The following is a 27,924-nucleotide window of genomic DNA, read 5'->3' as shown; positions in this document are numbered from 1 at the left end:
CAGTGACCCTGCTTATCTGTCTAAGGTGATGAAAGGGTGGGGAGACCAGTCAGAGCCCAAGTTGAAGTTAACAGGTAAGACTGTCTTGTCTACAAAGAAACTATTTCGATTGGTCCCACCTCTTGACCATTTCTGGATCTTCACTGGACCGCTGACCTTGATGTCAACCTCACTGTTGACCACCAGTGACCATAAGCTAGTCATTGTTGATCATCGACTCATTAAAACCATTACGAAGATTCCTTCTTACGACGATTCCCTTACAATTTGATGCATGATCTTTTTAACATTTTGTTCCACTTTGGAAGGGTGTATCTCGTTAATTTTTGTCTTTTTGTACGTCAGTTTAAACAATTGCCATACGTAAGCGAAAAATTCGGAGGTGATTTTAGCGTACTCTTCTCATGGATGGCGGTCAGTTGAGAAACTATTCACTGTATTAGTATTACTAGGCAAAGAGCTTGTAGTTTGCGTAAATCCATGTGAGTTGACTATCGAAGGGATTAAAATTAATTTCTAAATATGTTGGTAACGTTGCGAGTGACACGAAAATGGTAATGGGGTCCCGGGACCCCAGAGAAACGGGCCGAAAAAATACATTAGGTGAAAGGTCTACTCATATACCTCGTCTGTGAATTAAATTCGTTTATAAAAGCCTCGCCCTCGACAACAAAATATTCAAGTTTGTAAAGAAATAGTTTCTATTCCTGTCGTTAGAGGACACCGCCACCTTCTGCTGAAATCAAACTACAACGCTGCCAACTATAAGAATTAAAACTAAATGCTACGATTTAATAAACGATCGAAGTATTCATCGCTTTGAATCTGACGAAGAAGCTAAACTGTACGAGAAAGATTGCAGCCATTTACTGATATTATTTGGTATGTGATTAATAATTACATTATACACGCGTCTGTGTCTACGTAACAAAAAAATGCATTAGATGTTTATTCTGTACTTCGCTCGTGCTTTTTACGTTTTCTAATTGTTGAAATCATCGTTGTTTAATGATCGTTTAAAGGACCTCTATAGCGCCCCAAATTGTGGAACACAGAGTTCCATTGAATGTTCTGTCTATCTTATAACTTGGTCTATATTTTAACTTGCTGGAATTAAAACTTTCGAGCAGCAATAGAAAAGGAAACGTAAATAAATGTGTTAGACAAACATGTTTTATTATATGCTACCTTTGTAAGTAGGGAGAAACAATTGTGAGATAGGAAATATAAATATTAAAAAAAATTAAGCTTCTTCTCATTTGTCAGCCAATACTGGATATGGTTGGGAGTGGACCAGAGGTATTGGATCTTGATCTTAATGAATCTTCTTTCGATGACGGTAGATTATCGATTTGCTAAATTAAAAGTTTAAAGAAACAGTTATAAATATAAGAAATTGATTGAAAAAATTGAAGTACAACTCCATAAATTATTCTGTCACAAGTAAAAACTAGAGGTGGGTGTCGGATCGAGTCGGGGCCCGCGAGCTTGCGATAGTATCGAAACTCGATCAGTATCGTAACGTAATTAATGCAGCTTGTATGCGACTCTGTTAAATGAATGCTTGAATAATCATTTTCAATTGATTGTAAATTATAATTCGACTTGACTTGAGCATTACCTAACCTGACTTCGATATCTCGCAAACTTTCGAGACCCTACCCGAACTCGAAATGTCGGGAACCCACCCACTCAACCCTAGTTACCAACCCAAGAATATCGTTGTTCCGGGGAATTACGAGACCTTGAATTACAATTAAGTTTAGCTGTAATTATATTGAAAAACAGGAATATAAAATTTATTGCGTCGCGTTGACCTAAAGTTACGTGAAAGATTAAATATGATTAGGAATCGGTGTTAAAAGGATTTGTTGACATAAGATCAAAGTCATTTACAATTTACTGTTTTGAAAAAAATGAAAATATAAAACCATTCATTGTGTAGAAATTACAAATTTTTCGAGTGAAAAATGCATGTATACTTTGCATTTATACAGCTTTCATGTACCATATATTTGCAGGGCATAATTTGATGCATTGATGTCAGTAATTAACATGTATTTAATCACTCTAAAGATTAAGCAATATCTTTAATCACCTCCTGTAATTCAGCATTTGTGAACATATGAAACAGATTCTCTGGCGTCATTATCATTAGTTCTATATTAGTATCGTTTAGTTTCTCTTCCATGACTTGTTTTAATATAGTTAAAGCAGCTTTGATTGCTTCTTTGAGCGTCATAGACTGTAATAAAAATTCTTAAATTTTTATCTGTTCTACATATGTATATATAGTGTATATTATATATATACGTATATACAGTAGTTCCGACTTAAATGTCCGCGGTTATTCCCGCCAATTCTTAAAAGCCAAGCGGCTTCGAACATCGAGCGTAACTTGACGCTGGTACTTATCCTCTTTCATTATCTCTGTTGAATTCTGAGAAGTAACCATGCCCACATAAATGACCGTGGCAAGTCCCGAGCGTGGTCACTTAAGTGGGCACTACTGTATATATCTCACATAGTAGCTTACTTTATGATAGACTTCTTGAAGGTTCTGTTGCGCGCCTTCGCTTCCCGAACCAATGGCTTTTGCATCAAACTGAACAAAGGTGCCCGAAGGGTCTATGTGATACAATTGAGGCCCTTTTTCATCAATACCAGCGAATAACATAGCTACACCAAACGGTCGTGACATAGCACTACCAGCATTGTCTCCGTCACTGTCTCCAAATTGTATGGCTAAATTAGAAACAGCTTGCGCTGTTGACTCCACGGACATTCTTTCATTGTAAACAAACCAATGATTTTGACATTCTGATCTAGCACGATCGATCATTGTTCTAGAATCAGCTATTAAGCCAGATGCAGCGCATCCAATATGCTTATCAATTTCTACTATTTTCTCTAATGTTGTTGGCTCCATTAGAGAAGAAGTAATACGCTTCTCAACAGCTAACACTACACCTTCCTTAGTTGCAATTCCTATGGCAGTGGAACCAAGTTTTATAGCTTCTATAGCATACTCAACTTGAAATAACCTCCCCTCTGGTGAGAAAGTGTTAACACCATGATCATACTCTGAACGTGTTAAAAACATCTAAAAATATAAAGATTACTTAATTATTCCAATCACCTCGTAATACTGTATCTAAACTAACTACATTTGCACACACAGTTTAAGGTTATAATTCAGTATTTTGCTCATTAATAGCTTCGTTGCTACTTTCACACAATTAATACATTTCGGTTGTAATCACAACGTATTTGTAGTTTTCTAGTTAATTCATCAATGACCGAAATAATTACAAAATTTAAACGATAAGAGGTTAGCTCGGAATGACATAGCAAAACCAATAGATTCACATTACTTATATATGTACAAAGAAATATAAATCCACAACAGTATAATATATCCATTTAAAATTAAGGATATTTACCTTGAAGATAGATTTTTCTTTCAATAAAAGTTGCTCGAAAATTAGTTTAAGCCGACTTGACAAACGCTAGTCATGGAGGGACTTGAATCTAATAACAGGAATAAATACATAGACGTACCTTCAAGTTTTAGATCCCTGGATCTATATACTCATCACTTATCACTAACTTCACACTATAATATTTTTTTCAAATTTTATAAATTTGTTGTTTTCTACCCATAACTTTAATTTACTGGAAACCCATGGCAAATGTGTTTAATGAATTTAATATATCGAACAAATGTATGGAAAATAGATGTAGTTTGTAATACACATAGTTAGTCAAAATATACACTTATTTTAAATACTCTTCGTGTTTTAAAACTATTATAAGTTATCAATCATAGTAAATAAATGTTTAAATTTTGTCAATTATTGTATACAAAAATTTAATACAATTATAACTACTACATGAGAATTGACCTTAATGATCGTCAATTTGAAAATGACCCTTGTGTATGCCCATGAATGAGGTTATGTTAAAGAATATACGTGTACAAATTACGTACAATTTTTGTTAAATAGTAAAAACCTTTACGTATTATCTATTTTTAATCGATAATAACACGATGAATATTACAGCTACTAATTTACTCCTAGAATTTGAAACAGCTTTCTCTCAACAAAATTGGAATAAATTATTAAGTCTTCTTAACCCTACACTATTCAGACCTCATGAAACAAAGTATGACTTAAACAAACATCGAAAATTTTACGATTATACGGATTGCAATAAATTTAACAAATTATTAACTTCCAGGGAGTCAATTACATTTTCAACCCTAGCAAAAGTAGCACAAATTCTTACAACAGAGGATCCTGTTATTCCAGCAAATATAAAAGTTGCATGCTTAAAATGTTTAGGGAATTCTTGCTTTATTCGTTACATAGACAAGGAATATATTCCAACAAATATTGAACATGGAATATATTGTCAGAAATTATATTCTACTCTAGCTACAAATAATGCAAATTTAAGGGAGGTTTCTGATTCATATGCACTTGTCTCTCATTTTCCTTATGATGGTGTCATCGAATGGACATTAAATTATATTATATTATGTAAAAATAACGAAGATCTATCAGATGAGGAGTTAGAAATACTCAGATTAAGTGTTCAGTTTTTATGTAATTTATTTTCATTTGGATATGAAGATAATAGTTTTTCGGATCAGCCTAACACACCAAAATGTTTATATGATGCAAATTTCAAAACTGCAATAATGTGAGTACAGTTAATTTAACAATTTTAAGTTATTGTTTTATTACCCTAAGTATTACAGTCCTAACTATGCATTTTGTGTTTATCCACAGAAATCTATTGCATTCCAAACATGTTCCACTTGTTAGAGTATCTTGTGCATTTATCCATAATATTTTGAAAAAATTTGAAGGAAAAAATTTCACAGAACCAGAGAAGATACATCTATGTTCTAAACTTTTAAAACCAGTTAAGGAAGGTTTTGAAAGTGCAAAGGAAGCTCTGATGTTTTTATTATGCCAATCAAATGTATTAGAAAATGCATACAGTGATATGGACATCAAAGACAAATTATATTTATTGGAGATGATTTACACAGAAATCTCAGAGGCCGTATACAAATCTAAAAGTGAAAATGTATTTACACAAGACACTATAGAGTTCCTATCAAAAAGGTTTTGCAAAAGGAGTGACTTAATATTGAAAACAGCAGACACATATTTGGATGAAATAGAACCAACAGAAATCATAATTCTTCTCGATATCCTAGGCACATTAACTTCTGCTTCATCCAAAGAATATCATTTTCCAAAGAATCACAAAAGCTTACTCATCAATTGCACTAGTAAGTACCTTGTAAAGCATATTTTCTTTAATATTTAACAAACATTTAACAGTACATATTTTTACAGATCTTTTGATATCTATACAAATGATTGGGAAAGAATCAAACAATTACTTTACACCAATGCAAAAGTTAAGTGACTTAGTACCAGTATCACAAAGAATAACTGAAGAGGATGAATCAAAAGTGAATGTTGCTGCAACCAAAGGGAATGAGAAAGAAGTTAACTCAGAGAGAAATGACCTTTACAGCCACCCTGCATTTGGTTTTAAAGCTGGATTGATCAGAGTTATTGGTAATATATCGTACAAAAACGAAGAGTGCCAAGACCTGGTGAGTACCAATTTCTTTCGATTTATTTGCTCGTAACTCCGAGCAAATAAAATTATCATTAAATTTTTACCTACTATTTATCAAATGATTTCGAATTATTATATTAATGTAACAATTTAGTCTAAAATGACATTCACACGGTACAATTGCGAGTAAATTTTATCGAACATTGCCGATTGCGTTACCTCCTATCGATAGACAAGCTGTTTCGATTATCTCGATCGAGCGTCCGTAACGTAGCGCTTGAAAATGGCGGCGGTGGCGATTCAAACTATGGCGCAAGGTGCAGTAGATAAACAGGGACACGAAATACCAGCGATAAATAAAAAACAAACATAACGATTCTTTTTAATCGGTTGTTGATCCGATCACTTTTTACAGCAGTCTTATATTCTTTTTCTGTACTCTCGTCTTTCAGACGGATTATTCATTTATCAAACACCCATATCGTACCTTTTTATGCTATAGATCATTTTCTGACACGCAAAAGGAACGCACCGAATACAAATGTTAAGTTCGAAATAACTTGCTCGGTTTTTATTGCCTCTCGCGCGTACAGGGCCCCGAGTGATCGCTATTGCCTCTTATTGATTCCATCTCTTACGCGGTGGAGATGGTACAAAAGAACTAACCGATCGTACCAGCGCGCACTGTTCGCCGCGAACAAAGGAAAATTAAGTATCCTGTCCGGCTGGAAGACGCGGCAATTTAGCCAGCATCGGATACTGCGTTAATACATTAGCGAGATCGAAGTACGGCCGCTTTCTGTTACATTCCAATAATTTTATTGGCCTGGCACTCCGAGCGCAGAAGCGTGAATACGAGGGCCTCGCCTTTTATCCCTCGTTCCTCCCGCTTCTTTCTCTTCTTCTTCTTTCGAAGTGTCGAAGGCAATCGTGTTCTTAAATTTCATTCTGTAAATGCGCGTCCCGGTTCTTTGGGCGCGATTGTAAACCGCATGTTTGCCTCGCGATTGGCTGCAAAATTACGCGACGCTCTCTTGCCTTCGCACTGTCACAATTTTAAAAAATGCTCCCAGGTATGTAAATGGAATAGAAACTTTTTTATTTTAATCTTTAACTTGGAAATAAACACAAACAGTTTTTTGAGTTGTATCTGAATAAAAAATTGCATGAAACGTCTATAGCGTTGACTCGAATCTATTAACCCGTTCAGCAATCGCGAGAGACGCGTTCCAAGGTTCAGCGTTATTTCTCCGGATGATGGTCCGCGTGGCATATTTTCTATAAAAGCAAACAGAAGAAAAATATACCGTGCCCCGGTGTTTATGCACGGTGTCGTTCGGTTTACGCGGCGTCTCCGGGCATTATACGACATAATATCATAAGCGTTCGCTCGGCACGGGGCATAAGTTCTCATGACGTTGAACATTTTCAGCTCCGTGAAATGGACGCCATACCTCTGCTTCTGGACTGCTGCAATATAGACGCGAGGAATCCGCGTAAGTACCAGAAGGCCACGTTCCGCGTAAATAAATATTATTATATGTGTATCGCGATTACGCGGCCGCGATACGAATGATATTTCAACTAATTAACGCCGCCCGTTACGCGGTGCGATTAAACGTTTTAACGCGCAGTTATAATGCAATGGACGATCCTGGCTCTGCGGAATTTATGCGAGAATAATACCAGGAATCAAGAGATCATACGGAATTGCACGAGGACCGGAGTCGTGGAGAGCAGCGTGCTGCGGGAAATGGGAATGACGTTGCACGAGGACGAGGAAGGAAAGAAAATTGGTATCGTACCCTTGACTCCAAATAAAAATTAATATTATTCAACTGCTTCGATACGCAGCTCTGCTAATTTTTCGAACAAATGACGCATTGTGTCATGAAAAATTAAAGAAAAATTGTAAAATATGAACATTTCATTTCCTTTTTTTATAAAAACCTTGTATTTAATTCCTTTTCAGTTATTCTAAAACAAAAATCCCAATACTCAATAACTTAAATAAAGATAGTGGTAGATTTAGAAGAGCTGAAAGGGGCCCAGAAGATCGATCAAAATTCGAGAATCTCGCTAGAAATATTAGAGTCACGCGATTAAAATTTCGATGATAGATTTTTTTAATCAACGTGGAGGGAGTTCGAGTGCACGAAGCTCCTTATATTAAAAGATGCTAATAAAAGTGTAGAGTGTTTGAAATATTTATTCGTAATTTGAGAACTGTTCCGCGCGCTTATGGCGGTGATCGTTTTCTTCAAACGGGATCGCTGGTTAAGCGTATAGTTACGACTCGAGTTAATTATTTTACTATTTACTGCCACAGTCGTGTGTACACTGATAGCTCACCGGATAAGGTATCTGTGATCTCTTTATCGAGACTTAGGCGCAATAATTATTCGAGTTAGGCCGACTGCAAACGTATCTCGCCGCGTGTCGACTGTAAAATAAGCCTACAATTATAGTACATGATAGGTACCATTACATGAAATATGATATCGTATTGCATAAAGAGACATTATATCTGCATTCATGGCTGAGTGATTTACGGTACAATAAAAGCTGCGCGGAGTTCACGGTCTATTAGCAGTTACTAATGCAGCTGTTCGACTCTGTGTCAGCATCTATCATCCGAATCCGTTTTAAAGGAAAATTTATTTCGCACGAATGACCCGTGCCCGGTAACATCTTATTAATATGGGAAATATTATTTGGTTCATCGTTTATCGTTTACTAAACAAAAGCTTAGTCAGTCTATAAAACACTTTGTTCTATATATCATTTAAAAATTGTTTTACAAGTAACATGCTTCAACACCTTCATTATCTTTACTTTTCACAGTTAGTACTAATGTATCTAAACATCATGTAACTAATACTTAAGTTTAGTATAGTTAAAATAGTTTTAGAACTATGAAAGATGATATGGAATTTTTAAGAATAATGTTCTGATAATAGTTGTAATAGAAGTGGAAAAATATAAGATTTTTATTGGAAGAATATTCATTTATATTAAAATAGAAGTGTTATTCCACTGCCACGAATGCAAGCTTAGGATTGTCTGCATTAATCAGTCCTGATTTTGTTTATTTCTTTCTGTGACCGTTTCTACGCCTCGACTTGCTTTCCTTTTAAAGGCGGGACTCATTAATTATTCTACTTTTCCTCTGCATTAATATTTATAAGTCTCAACAGCCGGATATTTAAAAAAAAAAGGAAATACGAAAGAAAGTGTATCAAAATGTAGAAACTAATCATTTATGCTTATAAAACATTTCATTTTTAAGTGGATTTTAGCAAAACTGATAATAATTCCGTGAAAATATTGAAAATTCATAAACGATGTACAAATGTGTTGTGCAGTCTTGAATCCAGTTAGGGTTTCGTCGAGAAATATAATAAACATTAACATATAAATCCGTTTCGAAATTTTTCATTAAAAATCGACATTTACAGTATTGAAGAAAAAAATGTAAATATTTCCAATGGTTTCCAAGAAAACAGGCTGTTAGCAGTTTACCTGGCCTACTTCGAATAAAATATGTCTTCCTTCTCGCGAATCGTTCGTACCGGAAGTATCGAAACGCGAGTATTTTCCTTTCTAATGAAATACCACCAACGTTGCCCGCTATCAACGATATCCAGAAGCGTACCATTTCAGATAGAAATCGATAATTAGATCGATAGCCGGACGGAAATTCGTTCCGCGTGAGTCACGCGGTGTAAACGTTTTACAAAATATAATGATACGTTTCTATCAATATACGCGCGCGATTCGCGATCTGATCGCGTGTAACCAATCGTTCGATGATCGATGGTCCATTGTACGTAAAGAATTTTATCGTTTCATCGCCATTCGTCATCAGTTACGACACTCCGTTGGTTCCTTAAAACTATTTATAGATTTCACGATTCCATAAAATCAAGATCTGGCATTCCTTGTTCGCGATATTAATTGAAACAATTAAAGTACGTGTTGTTATCGTGACGAGTGCTGAAAATGATTTTAGAACGCCAAAGTTATCATCGGCGAGGGCACCAAAATTATTAATTTCGTCGAAGCGGGGCTCGGAGAAGGTTTAAAGGGCGTGCCCGTGAGAAAAAGCAGAACGCGAGAGGACGAACCGCTGGGAGATTGCTTTTAATTTAAATATCAAGCCATCTCGAACGATTAATCTTGAGTAGCCATAACGGCTAGCAATTAACGCGAAATTTATCATCTAATTATACGCGTTAATTGTGCCTGGGTAATGATTCCTTTATGAAGCGGGACCACGATGCAAAAGAACAGAGAGAAGAGGAGGGAAAGATTCATGCTTGTTACACCTTGACGTGTTCGAGAAACGCGACCTGCGATGAGAAATTAAGCAACTTGGAATCCCGTGTGCCACGAAGACGAGAGTGACGATGCCGACTTATAATTAAAACAAGAGAAATTTGAAGAGCTTAAGTGGTTCTGGACAGGAAGTATTAATTCTCGAGGAAAGGGTTGCTGTGTCTAGCGTACGAAAGCTCTTTAAGCTTCGAAGTCTATTTCTGGTACGAATCAAAAGGTTGTTTTATAGGAAATAATTTATTTAATTAGATATGTGGTAAATAAGAATTGATTTACGTTTCTCTCTACTGGGACAGCTATAGCAACAAACATAACACGTATTACAGCTCTAGTTTCATTTATGGCAACACAAATTGAATTCAGGAAATATACGAATAAATTTAAAATTATTTATTTTCGCGGAGAAAGGAATATTTTTAAAGCTTGAATAAATCGTCTATTTTAAACGAAACTCGAAAGGGAGATTATTCCATCCACCAACTGCTTCAACCTCAGCCTACGTGCCGCTTCCGCGTAATCTGAATTAATAAACCGCAGAACGCAACATTCAATTAGCTCGAGCGATCGGTGATTGCGTAGAACACGAAAAATGACCGATGCAAATTGGGTGCAAAGAAGCGGAACAGTAAATTGGCGAATTGAGCATATGTCGGTGCCTAATAAGTCGTGGATCCCTTTCTAAGCGAGCCATGAATCAAAGGAAACCTGCGCGACTGCGCGATACCTTTCCGAAAGAGCCGACACGCGATATACTGGGTGTAGCACGAGGGAAGGTGATGGATCGTGGTCACGGAAACAATGGAAAAAAGTTGGTACGAACGCGTGCCCTTATTTAATCCCGCTACCAAGTTCGGACTCGTGGCCATTTTCGTGCTCCGGAAATGTGCAGCTGCTTTCATTGAAAGTGCTCGAAATGGCTACCCTCGAAACGCGAGCCTGTAATTGTCTTTGGAATTTCCCAATGGTTCGAACATTCCGGGTATTTATTGAATTCGTTGGTAATACCTATTGTCGAACTATTAGGTAACGTTAAAATATGGTTAGCTGGGTTCTACGAAGCTTTACGAGGTTAATATTAGAACTATCGATAATTATGGTGTATTTATTTGTACCAAAAAAATTGAAGAAATGTATAAATGTTTACTCATTTTCTTATAAAAAAAACTATAGTAAATTTTAAAAAATCGAATCGAGTATCTCTTTTGCAATATTTGTTAGAAACTACGAATTTTGACCAGTTTGATATTGTTAGTGTTAGTGTGTAAAAATTTTGGGAACGCGAAAGAACGAAACGAGCGGCTCTGTGTTTGCTAAGGATTTTACGGTGACCATTGTCCTTCCATAAAACAGAGGGGAACTCTTTCTGTCTCCTAGATGCGATCGTTGGCTCGATCGGGGTTGACGATAGTCCGGAAAAGATGGCGGAAACGCGTCTAGCGACCGTGGCCAGGGCTTGCATCCAGTCGTTATGAGCCACGAAATGTGTTTTAACGACTGCCGCACACTGTGTATGAGCCATAAATGTTACGTCGAGCCGGAGATTCGTGTAATAGCCACTAAAAGCAACCTTCGGCCCTTTATGGACCGTAAAAGCTCGGATATTTGGAACGAGGAAACCGTCGCTTAAACTTAAGGAGAGTGAATCGCGATCGGGGATGCCTCCCTTGTCTTCCGAGACCGTCTTTGCAAAAAACGAACCTTCTTCTTTAATCAAACACGACGTGGATACGCTCTATCAAATTCCTCAACCCGTCAACCGACGGAGACGTATTAATTTGCCATCTTCGAATTATTTCTGTTCATTTATTTAAATATTTCTGTGTTAAATTGCATTTGCTGTGTGTCGAGATCCATTACAAATTAACGATCGAATTTAAAGGAATTAAATTATTATGTATCTTAATCGTTGAATGTTGATGATTTTTAATATCCGAAACGGGATAGTAACGCATTTGATATAATTTTCACCGTTACGCGTTAACTTTAATATTTGATAATGGTTAGCGAGAAACTTAATTATCATTTATCTTCGAGAAAACGAAACGCGTTTCGTTCGAGTCAGCAAAGGAACTGTGAAGTAATCCGGCCGGTAGGAGATCGCTTTGCAACAAGTAGGCCAATAAATTAACATCGTTAATGAGCCGCTAATTACACGCCGTCCGACGGATCGTTTGATTTATACGAGATTAAAGCGCATGCGTTGCTCGCGCACCTGTTAATTTACGTCTAATTAAATTTTAGACTTTATTCAGGAAAAGTCGACTCGCGAATCGAATATAATATAAACAGGTACATCGTTTGACAAATGTCTTCGATGTTAATGAAAATTAAAATTGAGTCCCGTCGATCGTGTTGGATAAACAATTCGTTCGAGCATTTGAGCTTTTATAATCATTTTTTACGAGCGTACGAATTGATACACTTTCATACATTTGTACAATTTTCATCGTTAATTTTAGGCGAAGACAAGTGTTCTAAACTATACTATAAAATTTAAATTACCATTTCGAGCACGTAAGTTTAAACGATAATCATTTTTTACGAGTGTACGAATTGATACATTTTCATAAATTTTTATATTTTTCACCGTTAATTTTGAGCAAAGGAAAGTGTTTTAAACGACTCTTCTAAAAATCTTCATTTCGATGTTTTTTACCTACGAAATAGGAGCTCCTTTGCAGGATTGCTTTACGAGCAATTCATTATAAAATTCAAATTACCAGAATACTTCAGGATTAGAAACCACCAGGTAAATCTTCGCCCCGAATCGTGAGTTCAAAAAGAATCTTCGACCAAACTCGAGCTCGAGAAGGTTAAGCCGACCCAACCAATCACCGTCTCGCAGTAAAGAGATATAATAACCGCGCGAAACGATCCCAAAAATTTCCTCTCCGCTCCGGACGGGGGAACACACCCAAAACGAGAAAAAAAAAAAAAAAAAAAAATATGGACGACGGCGGTAATTGCCTGGGCAAAATTGAATCGCGCCGCGTTGAACGCGAACTACGCAACTTCGCGGCGAGGCAAGCCGCGCGATAAACGATCGCGCAAATAAACAAGACCACGCTAACCGAACTAATTATTTAAAAGCGAGAGGAGCCCTTTGGTGGGTCGAACGAGCGACGGGGAGAGTAAACAGGACGACAGGGGGAGAAAGGGAACGATTCCGTGGCCCCTATGATGGCCAGGTCCGATCCAGCTGGCGGATTAATTAATCGTCGCGAACGATCTCCATTCAAATAGAATCTGGATAAATTTTCCGTTCCGGTCTGTTTGCCGGCTGGCGATGTGGGCATTATCTTTACGACCTCTCAAAGAAGAGACGTACCCGGCACGAAAGGACGAACGCATGCGCGATACGAGGCGAAACGGTGCACCGAAACCGGAGAACCTGTTATCAAAGAAACGGTGGCTGGGAACCCGGGCCCAATTATCATGCAGCCGACTCTCCGAACTCTCCTCCGATCTCCGATGCGCTCGTCGCCCTTAATTTCACGCCGCGAGCCTAACCGATAAACGACGGGCGCCCGTCGTCCTCGTCGTTGTCGTCGTCGTCGTAGTCGTCGGTGGCGTCTCCGTTTCGCGACGCAAATGTGACGGGAAGTGAAAGACTACGATACAGGCTTCTCGTTTTGTTTCGGTGATAATCGTTTTGGGAACAAAAGTGTGAGAAATTTGCGAGCGTCGAAGGTGTTCGTGACCCCCCTCATGCTTAGTAATTGCATTTCGTAAGTTTTTGTAATTTTTCGGGATGATCGAAAAAAATTGGGAATAAATGTGCATGGAAATGGTAAAGGGATCGTCCTCAGGTTTGGAGAGCTTTTAATACTCAATATTTTGAATCTACAAAAGTCAGAACTGTAAAAACAGAGTCCAGACCAATCTATCGATTCATAACAAAACTTTGTTTCACTTTTTTTAAACCTTCGACCTGGTGCTATTCCTTAACTCATCGTGCCATAATAATTATCGTTTGGGGATCGTAACAAAATGATTTCTCAGAAAGAAAAGAAAAGTGTCCATCAGAGACCACTATGAAAATGCATTCTTTGAACGTGGTAATGCACTGTGCTCGAGTGAACATTTTCTAAGGATCGCCCATTACTCCGGTATAACTGATCGACGTTACGAGCAAGGTCCGACGCTGGCAAGAAATTCGTGAAGAAGCTGAAGAAGGATCACCGAGGAAAAAGCAAAAGAAGGCGTAACAATGAAAACGTACGCGTTTATTCCGGGAACCAGGTAGCCGTGGCACAGATAATGATATCGCGGGGAACAGTCTGGAACTGTTAAGCCGTTCGTTGGCGTTTCAATGTCCCGATGTGTAACGTACGCCGGCGAACGAGCTAAGCTTGGCGTTCGTCCGCCTGTTATATACCCCTTTTGAATGAGCCACGGTAAAAGAAGAGAACAGGACCTTCGGTAAATTGTAGTAATCGCGCGGCTGTCGGCTTGTAACCACCGGTTACGCGGAAAGTCAGCACGATTTATCTCGCGACGCTCGGTCACTAATCAACCGAAGCCGGAATGCACATAAAGCGAACATTAATTAACACTGTCTCCGGGGCTGGCCTTTCGTCGTTTTCACTGTTCGCGCGAACGTCGCGCGTTTAGCTACTTTTACACATTTTCCACCGCGATTCCCAAGAATTTCAATACTTGGCTCGACATCCAGCAGTGCAACGTCTACAGTGAGTTTCAAAGTGGAAATCAGTGTATCGAAGTAAACAACGCGATAGGATTTTTAACGCATTTTTAAGAATTTTAATGGTAAAACAATCGAAACGAGTTTTTGATCCTTGTTCGATAAAAGTGAGTCTCGGGAAGAGTCAAAGATTGGAAGGATCACATAATGATGTTGATCGTCTTTCTTTTCTTTAACACTAGAACTATCGAAGTGGTCAAAATGATTTATTTGTAATTTCTAATAAAAATTGTTACAAATTTACTCGATTGGGTTTTTGCATTTTTGGGGTATATACAAATAAACACACGACAATTGTCGATAGTTCTAGTGTTAAATCGACTCAAACATGAAATTCAACCCCTTGCCATACAATAAAAAATCTGACTTGTTACAAGTTCTTGACGACAAGTTTCGCAATCATGAGGCTTGTCATCAAGTGTTGCATAAAAAAATCAATATCTTTTACATTCACGAGGTATACGTAAAACAAATCTATTCTTTCTCGTGACCATTTCTTGAACGAATAAATTTAAACAAAATTAAATAGTAAGGGGTTGAGAATAAATAAATTTGCACGAAAAGGTACTTCGAGACTTCGAGGCTTGCACCAGTGCTTAAACATCGAGATTACCGTTCTTCGATCGAAAGAAATCCGGGTGTTTTAATCGTGGATCTCTTCTAGATCTCTTCTGTAGCGCGATGCGGTCGATTTCCTCATCGGCGTAGCCAAAAAATCGCATGGCCGGTCGATCGACGACATTCTTTCGCGCGGAGAAAGCGTCGCCCGGGTTTATCGGGACGGGATGATTTATGAAAACGGGGAACGTACTAATTACTCGGCCGTGTGATCCATCGTGGGACGTCGATCGGAAGGTGGACCCGAGGACCGGTTGGACGCCGCGACGAACGCTTTTTCACGGCGCTATGAGAGACTCGTGGCTACCTTGATTCCGGAGCAATGAAGGAGATCAGCCGCTTGTTGCTCGGGTAAGTTCCATTCCTAATGGCTAATTGATGTTTTCCTGAATACGAGACCCGATAATTTAATTACGCGACGCGGTTCTCGTTCGTTCGACCGCGTTTTAAACGTTCTTGCCGCGGCCTACGCGCTTAATAATTCAAACGGCAAACCGAGATTACGCGTAATTACCGGACGAATGAAACATTGCCATGTACGATCGCAGGCAAATAAGGAAGCGTCGTTTCTGGAACGTTTGTATGAATCGTTGGAACGATCGGCTGACGATGACGCTTTATGATGCGAGAGGTGGGTGTTGCGTCGATGTAAATTCGCGAATCGCGATTGGTGTTTACCAGACCATTCTGGAGGAACTGTTACTTCCGTTTTGGTGTTTGGAACGTGATTTAAGGCTGTTTTAAATTAAACAGTGGAAGGGTACAATTTTGAACGGAAAGTTAGGCGAAAAGGCGAGGGTTTATGACGGCTATTTAGCCCCTTTTAATCCCTCAACTTTAAGAAAATCTCATCTAGATAATAGACTTCCAATAATGATTGAAACTCGTTCTATTATTTGCACAATGAAAAGTACGATCTGAATTATATATATTATGTTTCTTACAATTCACAAAACAGCCCATTATGCCATATCTACATAATGTCAATAGTGTACAAATAACTGAGACTGATATAAATATATTAACAAAGTGAATTTGAAAATTTAATTTCTCTAATCTAAAAAGCTACAAACAATTGCAATACGATTGAATAATATTGGAAGCCAGTGTCAATTTTAACGAGTAGATAGAAAATTAAAAGGGCACTTTTATCTGTGACACGATTATGCTTTCAAACTTCTCATGTAGGATTTCGGTAGCACGCACGCGCCTCAAACAAATTGCATAATTCGTTCCAGATTTGGAACTTCAAATAAAAGAGTTTACAAAAATAAATGGCGACCCGTTCGGGTTCTACTGATGGACTCATCAGCAAAGCTGACCCAGCAAACGTTGCCTTATTAGAAGAGACAAATAGGGGCCGTATACGTAACGTTCCTTCGTACGATTTTGCTCGACACGACTTTATTAACGAGTGCATCCTCTCGCCCCCTATTTTAAAACGGAACCAATTGTTTTTTTTCTCGCAAAAATCGTTTCCCCGCTAAAGGATCCACAACGCGAAATAAAATTGATGTTTTAATCTGAAATTACCATACCGGTCCCTTAAGTTAATCATTTCGTTATGAGTTTAGCGCTCTGGGTATTATAAATTATGGGACGTTAATGATTCGGAAAAGAAACGTAAAAGATTACCATTAAAGTTTGCAGATACAATAATAAAATTAATTGGATCACGTGGCCCGTAATGAGATAAAGGTCTTGTATTGGAAACACGGGTATCTTTCTGATCGGTCTCGATGGAATATAAAATTTAATTAAATTCGAAAGGAATGCACGCTTAATTAAGCCGTTTATTATATTAAACAAGTCTGTAATCAGGTATTAAACCATGTTCCTCGATTTTTAATTAAAACTCAATCAATACTGGATTCTACGCATGGTAGCGGAAGACTTTTGAAATTCTACTTCATCTCGATCCACGATGAACTACGAAAATGCGACTGCAAAGGCTCTTAACGCGTTTAATCTCTGAAATCTTCTGGAAAAATGCTCTCGAGCGTCTTCTATAATTAAATGTATCGCCTCGTTTAATCTAACGTTTCAAAATCGAGACACGCAGGTGCCATTTCAAATTGGTACCACTCACAGTCGGAGCCAACGAAATGGCAGACCCTACAATTTACGTGAGTGCCGGTAGTTTGCTCGGAAAACGGATCTGCGGTCATCGTAACACGCCAAATTTTATACCGAATATCGAAAATGTCTAGGCCTGGCTTTGTTATCCGGTTTCTCACGATGTTTCTCGAAATTTCGTCCACGTTCGCGGGCAGCTTTTTTGCCGGACATCGGGCGCGAAGAGGAGAGAAAAGGATCCTCGTTTCGCCGTCTGCGAGAGCTCGCAGGTCTTCTCCATCGTGGTCCTCCTCCCCTCTCCAACCATTCCTTCCTTTCTCACTTGGTCCCCAGTTCTCCTCGAAGCCCGGTGTAACAATGGCCGCCCTCTAATTATCGAAAGACCGCGGCACTTTAAAGAGATCCCGAGAGCCCATCACGGGACCTCCGTTTCGTTCGCTCCTTAAAATTTCTTCCACTCCCCGGGCCCGGCGCTCACCGGCCCGAACCAACGACGGCGGCAACAAAAACAATAAACGACGCGATCGCGCCTCGTGGAAAATTGGTTTCGCCTCACGGGAGCACCTACCGCACCGTCGGCCATTGACGCGAATTACGACCACCCTTTTGCGCGTGGAAGCTAGAAAAAGCGAGGCGAAACCAGGAAAGAATTTGCCCTCTGCCAAACGACCAACGATACATTGGACGATGCTTCTGGTAAAATGGTGCTCCTGTCGATTAGTCTCGCGGACCATAAGGAAATACACCGCGTGTAATAACTGTAAAACTCTAAAATTTTCAATTTTTATATGTTATTAAATAATGAAAAGCAAATACCATATTTGAAATCGAGGAACGATGTTCTAAATAGGGTGGATACCATCGAGACCTGTACTAGAATTATTATTGAGAGTGATACTTGTGGAGATATTCGGGAAGTTCCAGGTTTGCTGGTGATCAATGAATGAACGTCGAAATACCACGCGAAAGAATTGTACAAAGCTTCCATTAAAATTCGAACAATTTCTGGACATATGGAAAGGATAAGACAATGAATGATAAAACGTCTCCAAGCCTGTGTTCAAACGCAAGGAGGACGCCATAACTCGAAAACAAGCTCGAATTGGACGTATGTTTATATGAACCTTTTTTATATTTCTCCATATCAAGTGCATTCTGTAGTTTCTCGCGAATTAAAATTTTCTATAAATGCATAAACATCCGCAGTTTAGTGATAAATAGTGGTTTCTTGTATGAAAAATCTCTTCCTTTTTATTATGAAGATATATAGCCTGGAGTTATTTTTAATAGGAACCTAACTAGAAATATGTTAAAGGTATCTCCATACTTAAAACGTCATGTCTAGTGATCCTTGAGTATACATCTCACATACAGTGTCTGACAAGTGGTTCTTAATTTCACTATGTACAGACATACAATCGGAGCTTGTGAACACTACTTACGTTCTCGTCGCAGTAGATTGAGACGTGTCATAATCGTACCTATGCACCAAGCGTTACCCTTTACATTTTGTGAAAATAACTTTGTGATTTCAAATACCTTATAGTGAATTAAATACATTTTCAAAAACAGAATCTAACGAAACTCTACATATGTAAATTTGTAAATATATCCTTTGACCATTTGCCAAAAAGGTAGTCTTAAACTTCTTTCCAAAATTTTCGAAAATTCTTGGCTTTAGCGTTGTAAAATATTGAAAAGGACCAATTGTATGGCAATTTCATTTATCACCGAGAGAATAAGATCGAAGTTTACGTACCACGCTCTCGTCGCGGCGGATCAAGACGTTGGCTTCCGGTCAATCGACGTTCCGATCGTAGAAGGGAGAAAAGCCACGCCAATAAAGAGAAAATAGCGGTTCCCAGGACGGGGAACGCGTTCGAATGGGCGTAACCCAAGCACGCTCGGTTAGACCTGTTGCTCATTGCTTCCTATTAAATACTCGCACGACCCACGCTGGAAAGGAGTTGGTTTTGCCGTGTTAGCAGCCAATGACTAACGGTGCGGACAGACTCTCTTTCACCCTACGTTTCTTCTTTCTCTTCCTCTCTTACTCGCTTTCTCGCCCGCCACGCCGAATGGAAGTTATGCCCGCGGCCCCGACCGGATGTGCGACGATACCATCGCTGCCGATCGTGTTTCCGGGTGGGTCGTTCGCGAAATCTCCGCTCTTCCTCCTTTTTCTCTTCCTTAACCCCTTTCGTCTCTTTCACTTGCTCGACGTTTGAAAAGAAATATTCGCCAATTCGTCTCAACCCACGAGTGTAATCGAATTACTGGATTACTGGATTTAAGAAGAGATTCACTAAATTACACGAAGATAAAACGATTGAACAATGAAACACTCGACGTTGGATCGGTCGTTGTGGACCAAACCCTCCTCTTGATTTTTATTTATTAGGTCGTGAAAATACGCTAGACTCCAACAATTTTTAATTCGACGGATGAGAAGCTGTATTAGTTTATTTTTCTCGACATTATACTCCTATATATTGTTATTCGTGTAAAATTTATGGTGTACTCATTTTAGGTTCTCAAGTTTCCATATATTGTCCTGAAAGAAACGTTGACACTAGAACTACCAACAATTGTAATGTATTTATTTAAACCAAAGAAATTAAAATAATAGATATGGGAATAAATGTACAATGCAATGGAAGTAAATGTAAATTTTCAAGAATCCAGTCGAGTAAATTTTTTACAGTTTTTTAGTAGAAAGTACGAGCGAGTCATTTTGATCACTTCAGTAGTTCCAGTTACAATGAACGAACCTTTCACCTTGTATCTTGTTGGAATTGATTCTGAATCCATCTTCGAAATTATCTTGAATCCATGCAGTAGCCCGTGAACGTGGTAAACGTATCCTGGGGGTGTCGTTGCCAAGGAAGCCCCCGAAGGGGCCTACCCCAATCTTTTATATCTTGGCGCGACAATGCCGTTACGAGGCTGAAACTGGCTAACCCGTGTGCCGGCCATTGTGCCGGGGAAACATCTGCTCGAAATACAAACCGCTAATAGAAACGCGCAGAAAGGTATTACGAGGTGGTGTTAGACGTTAGACGGACGACAGGAGAAAAAAGGAACGAAACGACGGGGTGGAGTAACATCGAAATTGTGTGAAAAGGCTGGCATAATAGAGAAACAAGGGTAGAATCGCACGATACGCGATACCCGAACAGCCTCCGCCAGGTAATCTCTCTCGTTCTCAGAGCGTTCTTTTATCCTCGAATCGCGAGTACCTTTTGTGTCGACAGAAAGAAATTGTTATGGACGTTCTCGAGACTTTGCCTCACGACTGTGTAATTTCGAAGGAAACGTCCAGTTTCTTTCCCGAGCTCCATTTATCGCGGGCCATCGGTAAACCCTGTAATTTCCCGTTTTCGGACACGCGTGGATCACGCGTTTCGGTCCCGACTCGCAGAAAGCAATTTCCTGGTGATTTCAATGCCGTTTAACGACCAGACGCGACTTTGTTGGCTGCGCGTTACATTTTACACGATATCGAAAAGATGCAACCTTCATTGCTCAACTTGGGGAGTAAATTTGTATGAAATTGTTATGTGTACGTTTTCTCCTTTTTTAAAAGTAAATTTAAGTACAACGGAACGATCCTTTTGTATATTTGTCTTCTGTCTTTCAGAGTAAGACTAATGTTTTTCGTCTCTGTGATTTTAATCAAATTTTCTTCAAAAACACTTCTGTTTACATGAGTAATACACAATAAATTTGCTTGTGTAAGATTGAGGTGTCTCGAATTCCTTTTTCGAATGTATTGCCACGCGATTGCGTATCATGAAAGCGTGCTTTACAGTGATTGTACGATTACGCAGGGCGATCGGTAAGAATTTTAACGATTCGTCCACCGAAATGTACAATCATAAAAGGCCGGTGAATGGACTACGGATTTGAGGCGTCATGGGACCAGAATTAGAGACAGCGAAATAACTTATTTAAGGGAGTGCCCAAACCCGGGAGACCCACCATCATAAACGTTGTCCTCGCCTTATACCTGCGCGGTTTTATTCCACTGTGCGCGCTTAGATTAGACGGTTCCTTTGTCAAAGAATCTTATAAACGACTTCGAAGACGTTAACTCTTGGATACGAATAAATATAGAAGCACTATGCAAGTTCTCACAAACTACATTATTATCATTAATCCTATATTATATCTCTCGTAATGTTTATGTGTTATTCTGATTCCTCAACTTCTTATTTACCAACTTTGTACAATGATAGTACAGATATCAAATGTGCAAGAAATAAGCCAAACTAATTTGCAAAAATTTCGTATGACATAATAGAGGAACAATTAGTAGATTTACCTGTAAAAACGAATGATGTAGCATCGCCAGGTGCTTGTTGACTCGCCACAGGTCAGCTGTCGATACCTGATTCACTGGGCCGGGGCGGCGAATATTTGTGAATGGACCTTTATGGTATTTTACACGTGCATCCCGGTGACAGCATTATTACGCCGCATTGTCCATAAAGCACTCGGCAATAGGGTCGCGGTATAAATTACGCGATATCATAAAGCTAATGACGTCCCATTAAAGCTCTGCCGCGTGAAATCTGCGCTCTCGAAATTCACAGCAGGCAGTAAACATTTTTACGACGCCCGGGAAAAGGGGGGACGAAGACGGGGCGAGAATGGACCGGCGAGGTGTACGCTCGACCATAAAACGGGAATCTACAATGAGTTCACATTGTACGCGATCATCTTCTCCCGTCCTGTGTAAACAGCGTTGCGCAACGCGACTTCCGGCGCGGTCGCGGCGTCATGGACTTCTTATCATCTGGAACAATAACACTTGTATTACTCGTATCGAACGTGCAACACTACTGCGATCGAATCATTTTTTCTCCCTTTAGCTGAAAATGAAAACAAGATGAATCGAACAACTTATTAAGCATTATAGCAGAAGGTTGAGTGACTTGTATTTTATTCTAAATCAATACATTAGCTACCATGCAATATTAAGTGATGATTTTTAAACAATTTGTTTCATGAAAAGGATCCAAGGTATTTATTTTGGATAGTGTCGAGTTTAATATGTTGCTTGCACGATGTGTTCTATAGTTTCAAAGTTCGTACTCTTTGGTGACTTCATGATCCCACCACGATGGGAGAAAGGTTCAATTTGAATAAATGTTACAGGTGATTTAATCTATAGAATTAATTTGTGGGCTCGTTGCATTTAAATTATATCCGTTCGAGTACAGAAAAATTGAACAATTAGTCCCCCAATGTATACTATTTGTCGTATCAGAAGGAAATCTGTCGGCATTAACGGATTCAATGCTGTGTGAAATTAAATGGTCGCAAACAAAGCACTGCGCTTGCACGACGATCGTTCGATACCGGTCGATGGAAACCATCGATCGTCTGGACTCTAATAGCAAGTGACAGGAAAAAAATCGTATAAAGTAGGTGACTTTTGTTTTCGTCGGGGAATAAACGGTGATCGATGTGGCATTGATCGCGCCAAGAAGATAATGGATCAACGCGATGGTAACAATTTGTTGAACCGTTCGTTCGTGCGCGATGCTTTCTCGATCATTTGTCCTCCAGCTCGTGTGTGTTTGCCTCTCTTTCTGCGGATCCGGTGCACCGAATACGCGTGTATGTATAAGCCGGTCGAGTGTCTGAAACGACAGGCTGTGCAGCCAGACATGATTCCTGCCGTTTGTTCGAGTCATTCCAATAAAATGACGGAATAGTCCTGATCGTGTCGCCTGCCACCGTACCTGTTCTCTAACGAGAAGCACGAGTCGCGAATGGCTGAATAAAATTCGTATTTCTGGTTCCAGGGCCGGAAATGGTCCTTAAATAACAGGAACCATACTTTTTCCAATTGTATATTAATAAAAATATAATTTTGTCACTGTTACAAATTAGCCACGATGAGAATATTGACTAATTATTTCGACAAAAATAACTTCGATTCGCTATGGTAATATTTTTCGTGGCTTCGAGGAACGCAGCCCACTGGGGGGCTGTGCCCCCGTTGAGAATCACTGATAAAAATACCCACCAAATTACTTCTCGAGAGATCAAATAAAATTCGTTTAATAGGGGGTTAAGACGTATAGTATTTGCCTAAAAACGAGGATACAAATTGGGCTGTAACTACACGAGCCTCAAACACCGAGAATACGAGATTTTCGTGTTCCCCTCTTAAATTACTACCTATTTCGGGGCCAAGATGGCGTTTCTATTCCTAGATCGAACAATTTTCCAGATTCGTGGAACATCGAGCTACGTTTTTTCCCCGTTTCCCCCGTCGTTTCACGTGGATCGCGCGCGTGTGGAGCGTACATACACGGGACCCCTTTAAAACCGAAAACATATGGCGTACAATTACGATGTAATGATATATAATTAATGGAATTTGCCCGAGGGGCCCTTCTGGTTGTTACACGGCACGCTTGTTTCCTCGAAAATCGAAGGGAACCGCGCTGCCCATTAGCGGCCGCGGATCCGTCCTTTGAATAAAATTCTCATCGCCTTCGATACGTGTGTACTTTCCACGCGGTTCGTCGTTTACGTTTCGCATGCCGCGGTACAATAAAGGCCAGAAAATTGCCGGCACCGCAACATACTAATTTCCAATGTCTCGCGAACGGGTTCGGTGCCACGAGGCTTCCACCGACCGTCGAACATAAAAATGTCGCCTCTATCGCGACTTTCGTAACTTATTCCCTCCTTTCCGCCACCGCTATCCTGGCTGGGTTTTATAAGTAAACACGTTATCGTTAAGGTTTCCTTCTCGCGAAACGCCCTGACGTTCGTATGGGTGGGTGGTGGGAACTCACCGTACGGAGATTATAACGCGTCGCGAAATACGACGACTGTGGAAATGAATTATAAAAAACGTGTTCCTGAGAAACGTATCGGGCAATTTAGAGGGGACGAGCAGGGGCTTAGATTAGGAAGCAGCGTTGGAAACACCTTTCCCGACTACTCGCAATTTAACCTCTCCGTTCCCAGATTACCAAAACGTTCCTAAATTTAATATCGAAATAACAAATCTGATTCACGGTCAATAGAGCACTAAGCTCATTTTTTTCTCTAATGAACAAATAAACGATTGAAAGTAATGGTTAGTGGAGCCATCAGTTCTTTCAATTTTTAATTTTAAAATAGTTAAAAATGATGACATGTTTAAAAAACTGACGTGATGATAGCTAAAATATTAGTGTCGCAATCAATAGTGCACCAAGATTATTTTTTCTTTGAATGAATTATCAATTCTGTCAACCGTTTCTTTTAATTTTAAAATATTTGTATTCTATTTTAGCAAAAATTCAATGGGTTTCTAGATAGTATTATCCATACTTGAATGACAGGTTTAAAAAATTGACGTGGCAGTGATTGAAACATTAGTGTCATACATATATGCATGACAAGGCATCGTAATATAAATAGCACTCCTCGATAATTTTCGATTAGAGACGTAACCGTATACAATTTTAAAGTGCATAATGATTTATGACACCTGACAGTAAACGGATTAATGGACACTTTCGATCGTAAAGAGAATGAGTCTATTAACGGCGACAGAATTATTTAAGACTGGACGTTTCCTGGTAATAAAACTTCCGACGTGCGCAAAAACGCTTTAAATAACCTCTATTAGAGTGTTTAACCTAATCAAACGCGCGATCTCTATGTCTTCCTAGCTTTCCTTGCCAATAAAATAATCGTTCGAGGGTATTTTATTCGCACGATGAAAACGTTTGAGGGAAACGGATATAGCACGACGATAAAACATCCTTCCACTACTGAAATAGTGAGTTCATGGAAGTCGTTAAAAAACTAATATTCCATCTGCTGTGCCGTTCTCGTCGAGATCCGCCCGATAAATAAATGCCACGAACATGACCGGGAGAAAGAATTTCGTAATTGTAATAAGCAACGAACTTTACGAGCCGAGCTCTCGCGAGAAAGATCGGCCCAGATTGCGGTTGAAGAAAAATTTATCGCTCGAACCGAATCTCACCACTATTACTTAACCCAGATTTTATTGCACGCATTATCGCTGGCAACGGCGAACGTATCGGAGAGTTCAATCGATGGTACGTAGCTGCGCGTGACCATAAATCTTCCTCATCGGGCGTTCAAATCACCGGATCCTATTTTCGCGGAGCCTAGGCATTCGTGGCGTTAACTTTAACACCAATTTCACCCAGACCAAATCGATCAATAAACAAAGTAACCACGTGTTAGTGTTTGGGACACCATAGAGGTTGTTTCTATCGTGAAAATAATAAAATATTTCTATAATTAACTCCTTGACGTACGATTTAATTCCAAGCAATTTTTCGAACGTACACTATTCAATTTTGTTTAAATTTGTTCGTTGAAGGAATGACCACAAAAAAAGAACAGATTTGTCTTAGGAATATTAACTGTGACTTGTTAATAGTATCGTACAGGTCAAGGATATATTTTTAACTTTGGAAGTTGAGTTGATTTTGGTAGTGTCGACTTGTGTTACGATTGCGTGATACTTTTATTGGAATAAAATTTTTCCTGTATCTGCTGAACGATACCGATCGTTAGAGATCCTCGTCACGGCTGATTGCTCGATCGTTTTCAGCTACGCGGACGTTCGCTCTCCAGGATCGAGTCGAGGCACACCCCTCGTACATCAAGTCTGCCTCACGTCGAACTGGTGGATCGACCGATCCACCCACGAAATGAATCACGACCGAGCACAGATAGCATCGAAAATTCACGCGTGGATACGTATCGATCATTCGGTCTGTTACACGACGGAAATGATACGGATACACTTTTCCTCGCGAGCTCTCGAAAATGACAGAGAAACGAATTGAAAAATCGAAAGTGAAAACGAGTGATAGGTAACTGGAGAACACTTCGACGAAGCTTGTTCGATAATCCTACCCTACGAAGAGAACGAATAAACATTTATTTCCATTGCACCATAGATTTCTTCATGTGCCTATCCCTTTAATTTTTTACGAATGTATAATTTTAAATTTCGTCCAGAATTTAAGCCCAAACCCAAAAACAATCGCGTGTGAAATCGGTGAAGTCTCGAACCGATTGCAAAAGTGATATCCCCGAAGCCGTAAATTTTTGTATTTTTCGAACACTTTAATCAGCGTTTTCAAACGATATCTACGACACAATAGCGCGGTACGTGTTCGAAAAAGTATCGAATTGCAAATTCACGATATTACATCTTGAATAAAGACATCTGTTAAGATTAATAAGTTCCGGCATTCTGTATAGGACAGCGTAAAGTAAAATAAGTAATAAATAGCCGATACGCGATCTAAAGCGGTACGCTATATATTTGCATTTTACACTATAACTCTACGACGTAGTGTGCAAACGTAGACGTGCGCGAAGATAAATGGAGTCGAGCATGGCGCACCGCGTAATTTCAATGCTGGGCTACTGATTCATTCGACATTGTATTTGTTTCCTATCTGAATAACGTGTGACTGCGAAACCGCATTGTTTATGCGTACATAACCGCGGTATTGTTTCAATGATTAAACCTTACGTTTGCCGCGAATTTTTCAAACGAGTCTCACGGAATTCCGAAACAGGACGAAATTAATGCGTTCGACATAACTCAGAAAGGAAATGCACAGTTGAAACGGGACAAAGGCACGAAATATGAAAGGAAATCGATAGTAACACGAGTTTAATTTAGTTTCAATTTTAGACATTTCTATTAATCAACACTTAAGTGACAACAAAGTGCAATATTAAAAATTGTCAGAATACTATTTCTTCGATAGCTAATCTCATTTTTAATTTTTTAAAGTGGCACCATATAGTTTTACTATCGATAAATTCTGCTGTATCATGCGAATATAATTGAACTTTCTAGAGCACCGTAAAATTTCTATTTTCAATTATCTTTCATTTGAAATTTTATTCCAGACGAGATAAACACTATTGCACAAATACAAGGGAAACGTTTGAACAGCAACATTATCACTTTCATTTCGAACGAATTCCCATCAGAAATAAAAATTGTTCAGAACACGGAAAGGAACAACGTTTAGAAATTCATCGATTCTAACACAATGAATTATAACTCATTCATGCTCGATGTTCCGTTCTCGCGACAACATGACGTATGGGCGAATGAATACCTTGTAACACTTCGCAGAATTTATCTGAATCATTTCTTACATCATTCTTTTAATAGCACCGGAATTGTACACGAACAACTTCGTACACTTTCCAATGTGGTACGTGCACGCAGGAATTTTCAAAACTTCTCAAACTCCTTTTCGAAACGTATGCGTTCAACATGATTTTTCTCATTCCACGTTTAAATAAGGTTAACATTTTATGTTATTAAAAAACTTTAAAAAATACAATTTTTACAATTTTAATGTCGACGTTTCTTGACTTTATATTACGTATATGTATATGTATGACAGTGTCTTTCTTTATTTCAGTCATTTGAGTTGTATTTTTAAGTAGAATTGTCTAGCGAAACTCGTACAGAACCAATTACCCAGGACAAAAGAAGAAAAATCTTTTAACTTTTATTTATTTATATATATACACACACATTTAAGCAG

General features: G+C 39.0%; 2 protein-coding genes across 2 annotated transcripts; one reads left to right on the top strand and one right to left on the bottom strand.

The window, feature by feature from the left end:
• Positions 1-1,164: 1,164 nt before the first annotated feature.
• On the bottom strand, positions 1,165-3,572 carry LOC122399118 (proteasome subunit alpha type-5). The gene is made up of 3 exons (XM_043399541.1): positions 3,444-3,572; positions 2,537-3,103; positions 1,165-2,245 (listed from the first exon to the last, which is right to left on the bottom strand). Exons 2-3 carry the CDS (start codon positions 3,101-3,103, stop codon positions 2,078-2,080), a joined length of 735 nt encoding a protein of 244 aa, XP_043255476.1. The 5' UTR covers positions 3,444-3,572; the 3' UTR covers positions 1,165-2,077.
• A 396-nt stretch (positions 3,573-3,968) lies between these two features.
• On the top strand, positions 3,969-7,435 carry LOC122398955 (ataxin-10). Its single transcript, XM_043399225.1, has 6 exons — positions 3,969-4,167; positions 4,243-4,707; positions 4,797-5,308; positions 5,376-5,641; positions 7,040-7,103; positions 7,242-7,435. Exons 1-6 carry the CDS (start codon positions 4,052-4,054, stop codon positions 7,433-7,435), a joined length of 1,617 nt encoding a protein of 538 aa, XP_043255160.1. The 5' UTR covers positions 3,969-4,051.
• Positions 7,436-27,924: the final 20,489 nt, after the last annotated feature.

This window comes from Colletes gigas, unplaced genomic scaffold (assembly GCF_013123115.1).
Source record: "Colletes gigas isolate AHSC1104 unplaced genomic scaffold, ASM1312311v1 Colletes_gigas_Sc00012, whole genome shotgun sequence".
NCBI classification, from domain to species: Eukaryota; Metazoa; Arthropoda; class Insecta; order Hymenoptera; family Colletidae; genus Colletes; species Colletes gigas.
The sequence above is the reverse complement of the archived record's forward strand: the minus strand, read 5'-3'. Positions and strand labels throughout refer to the sequence as shown.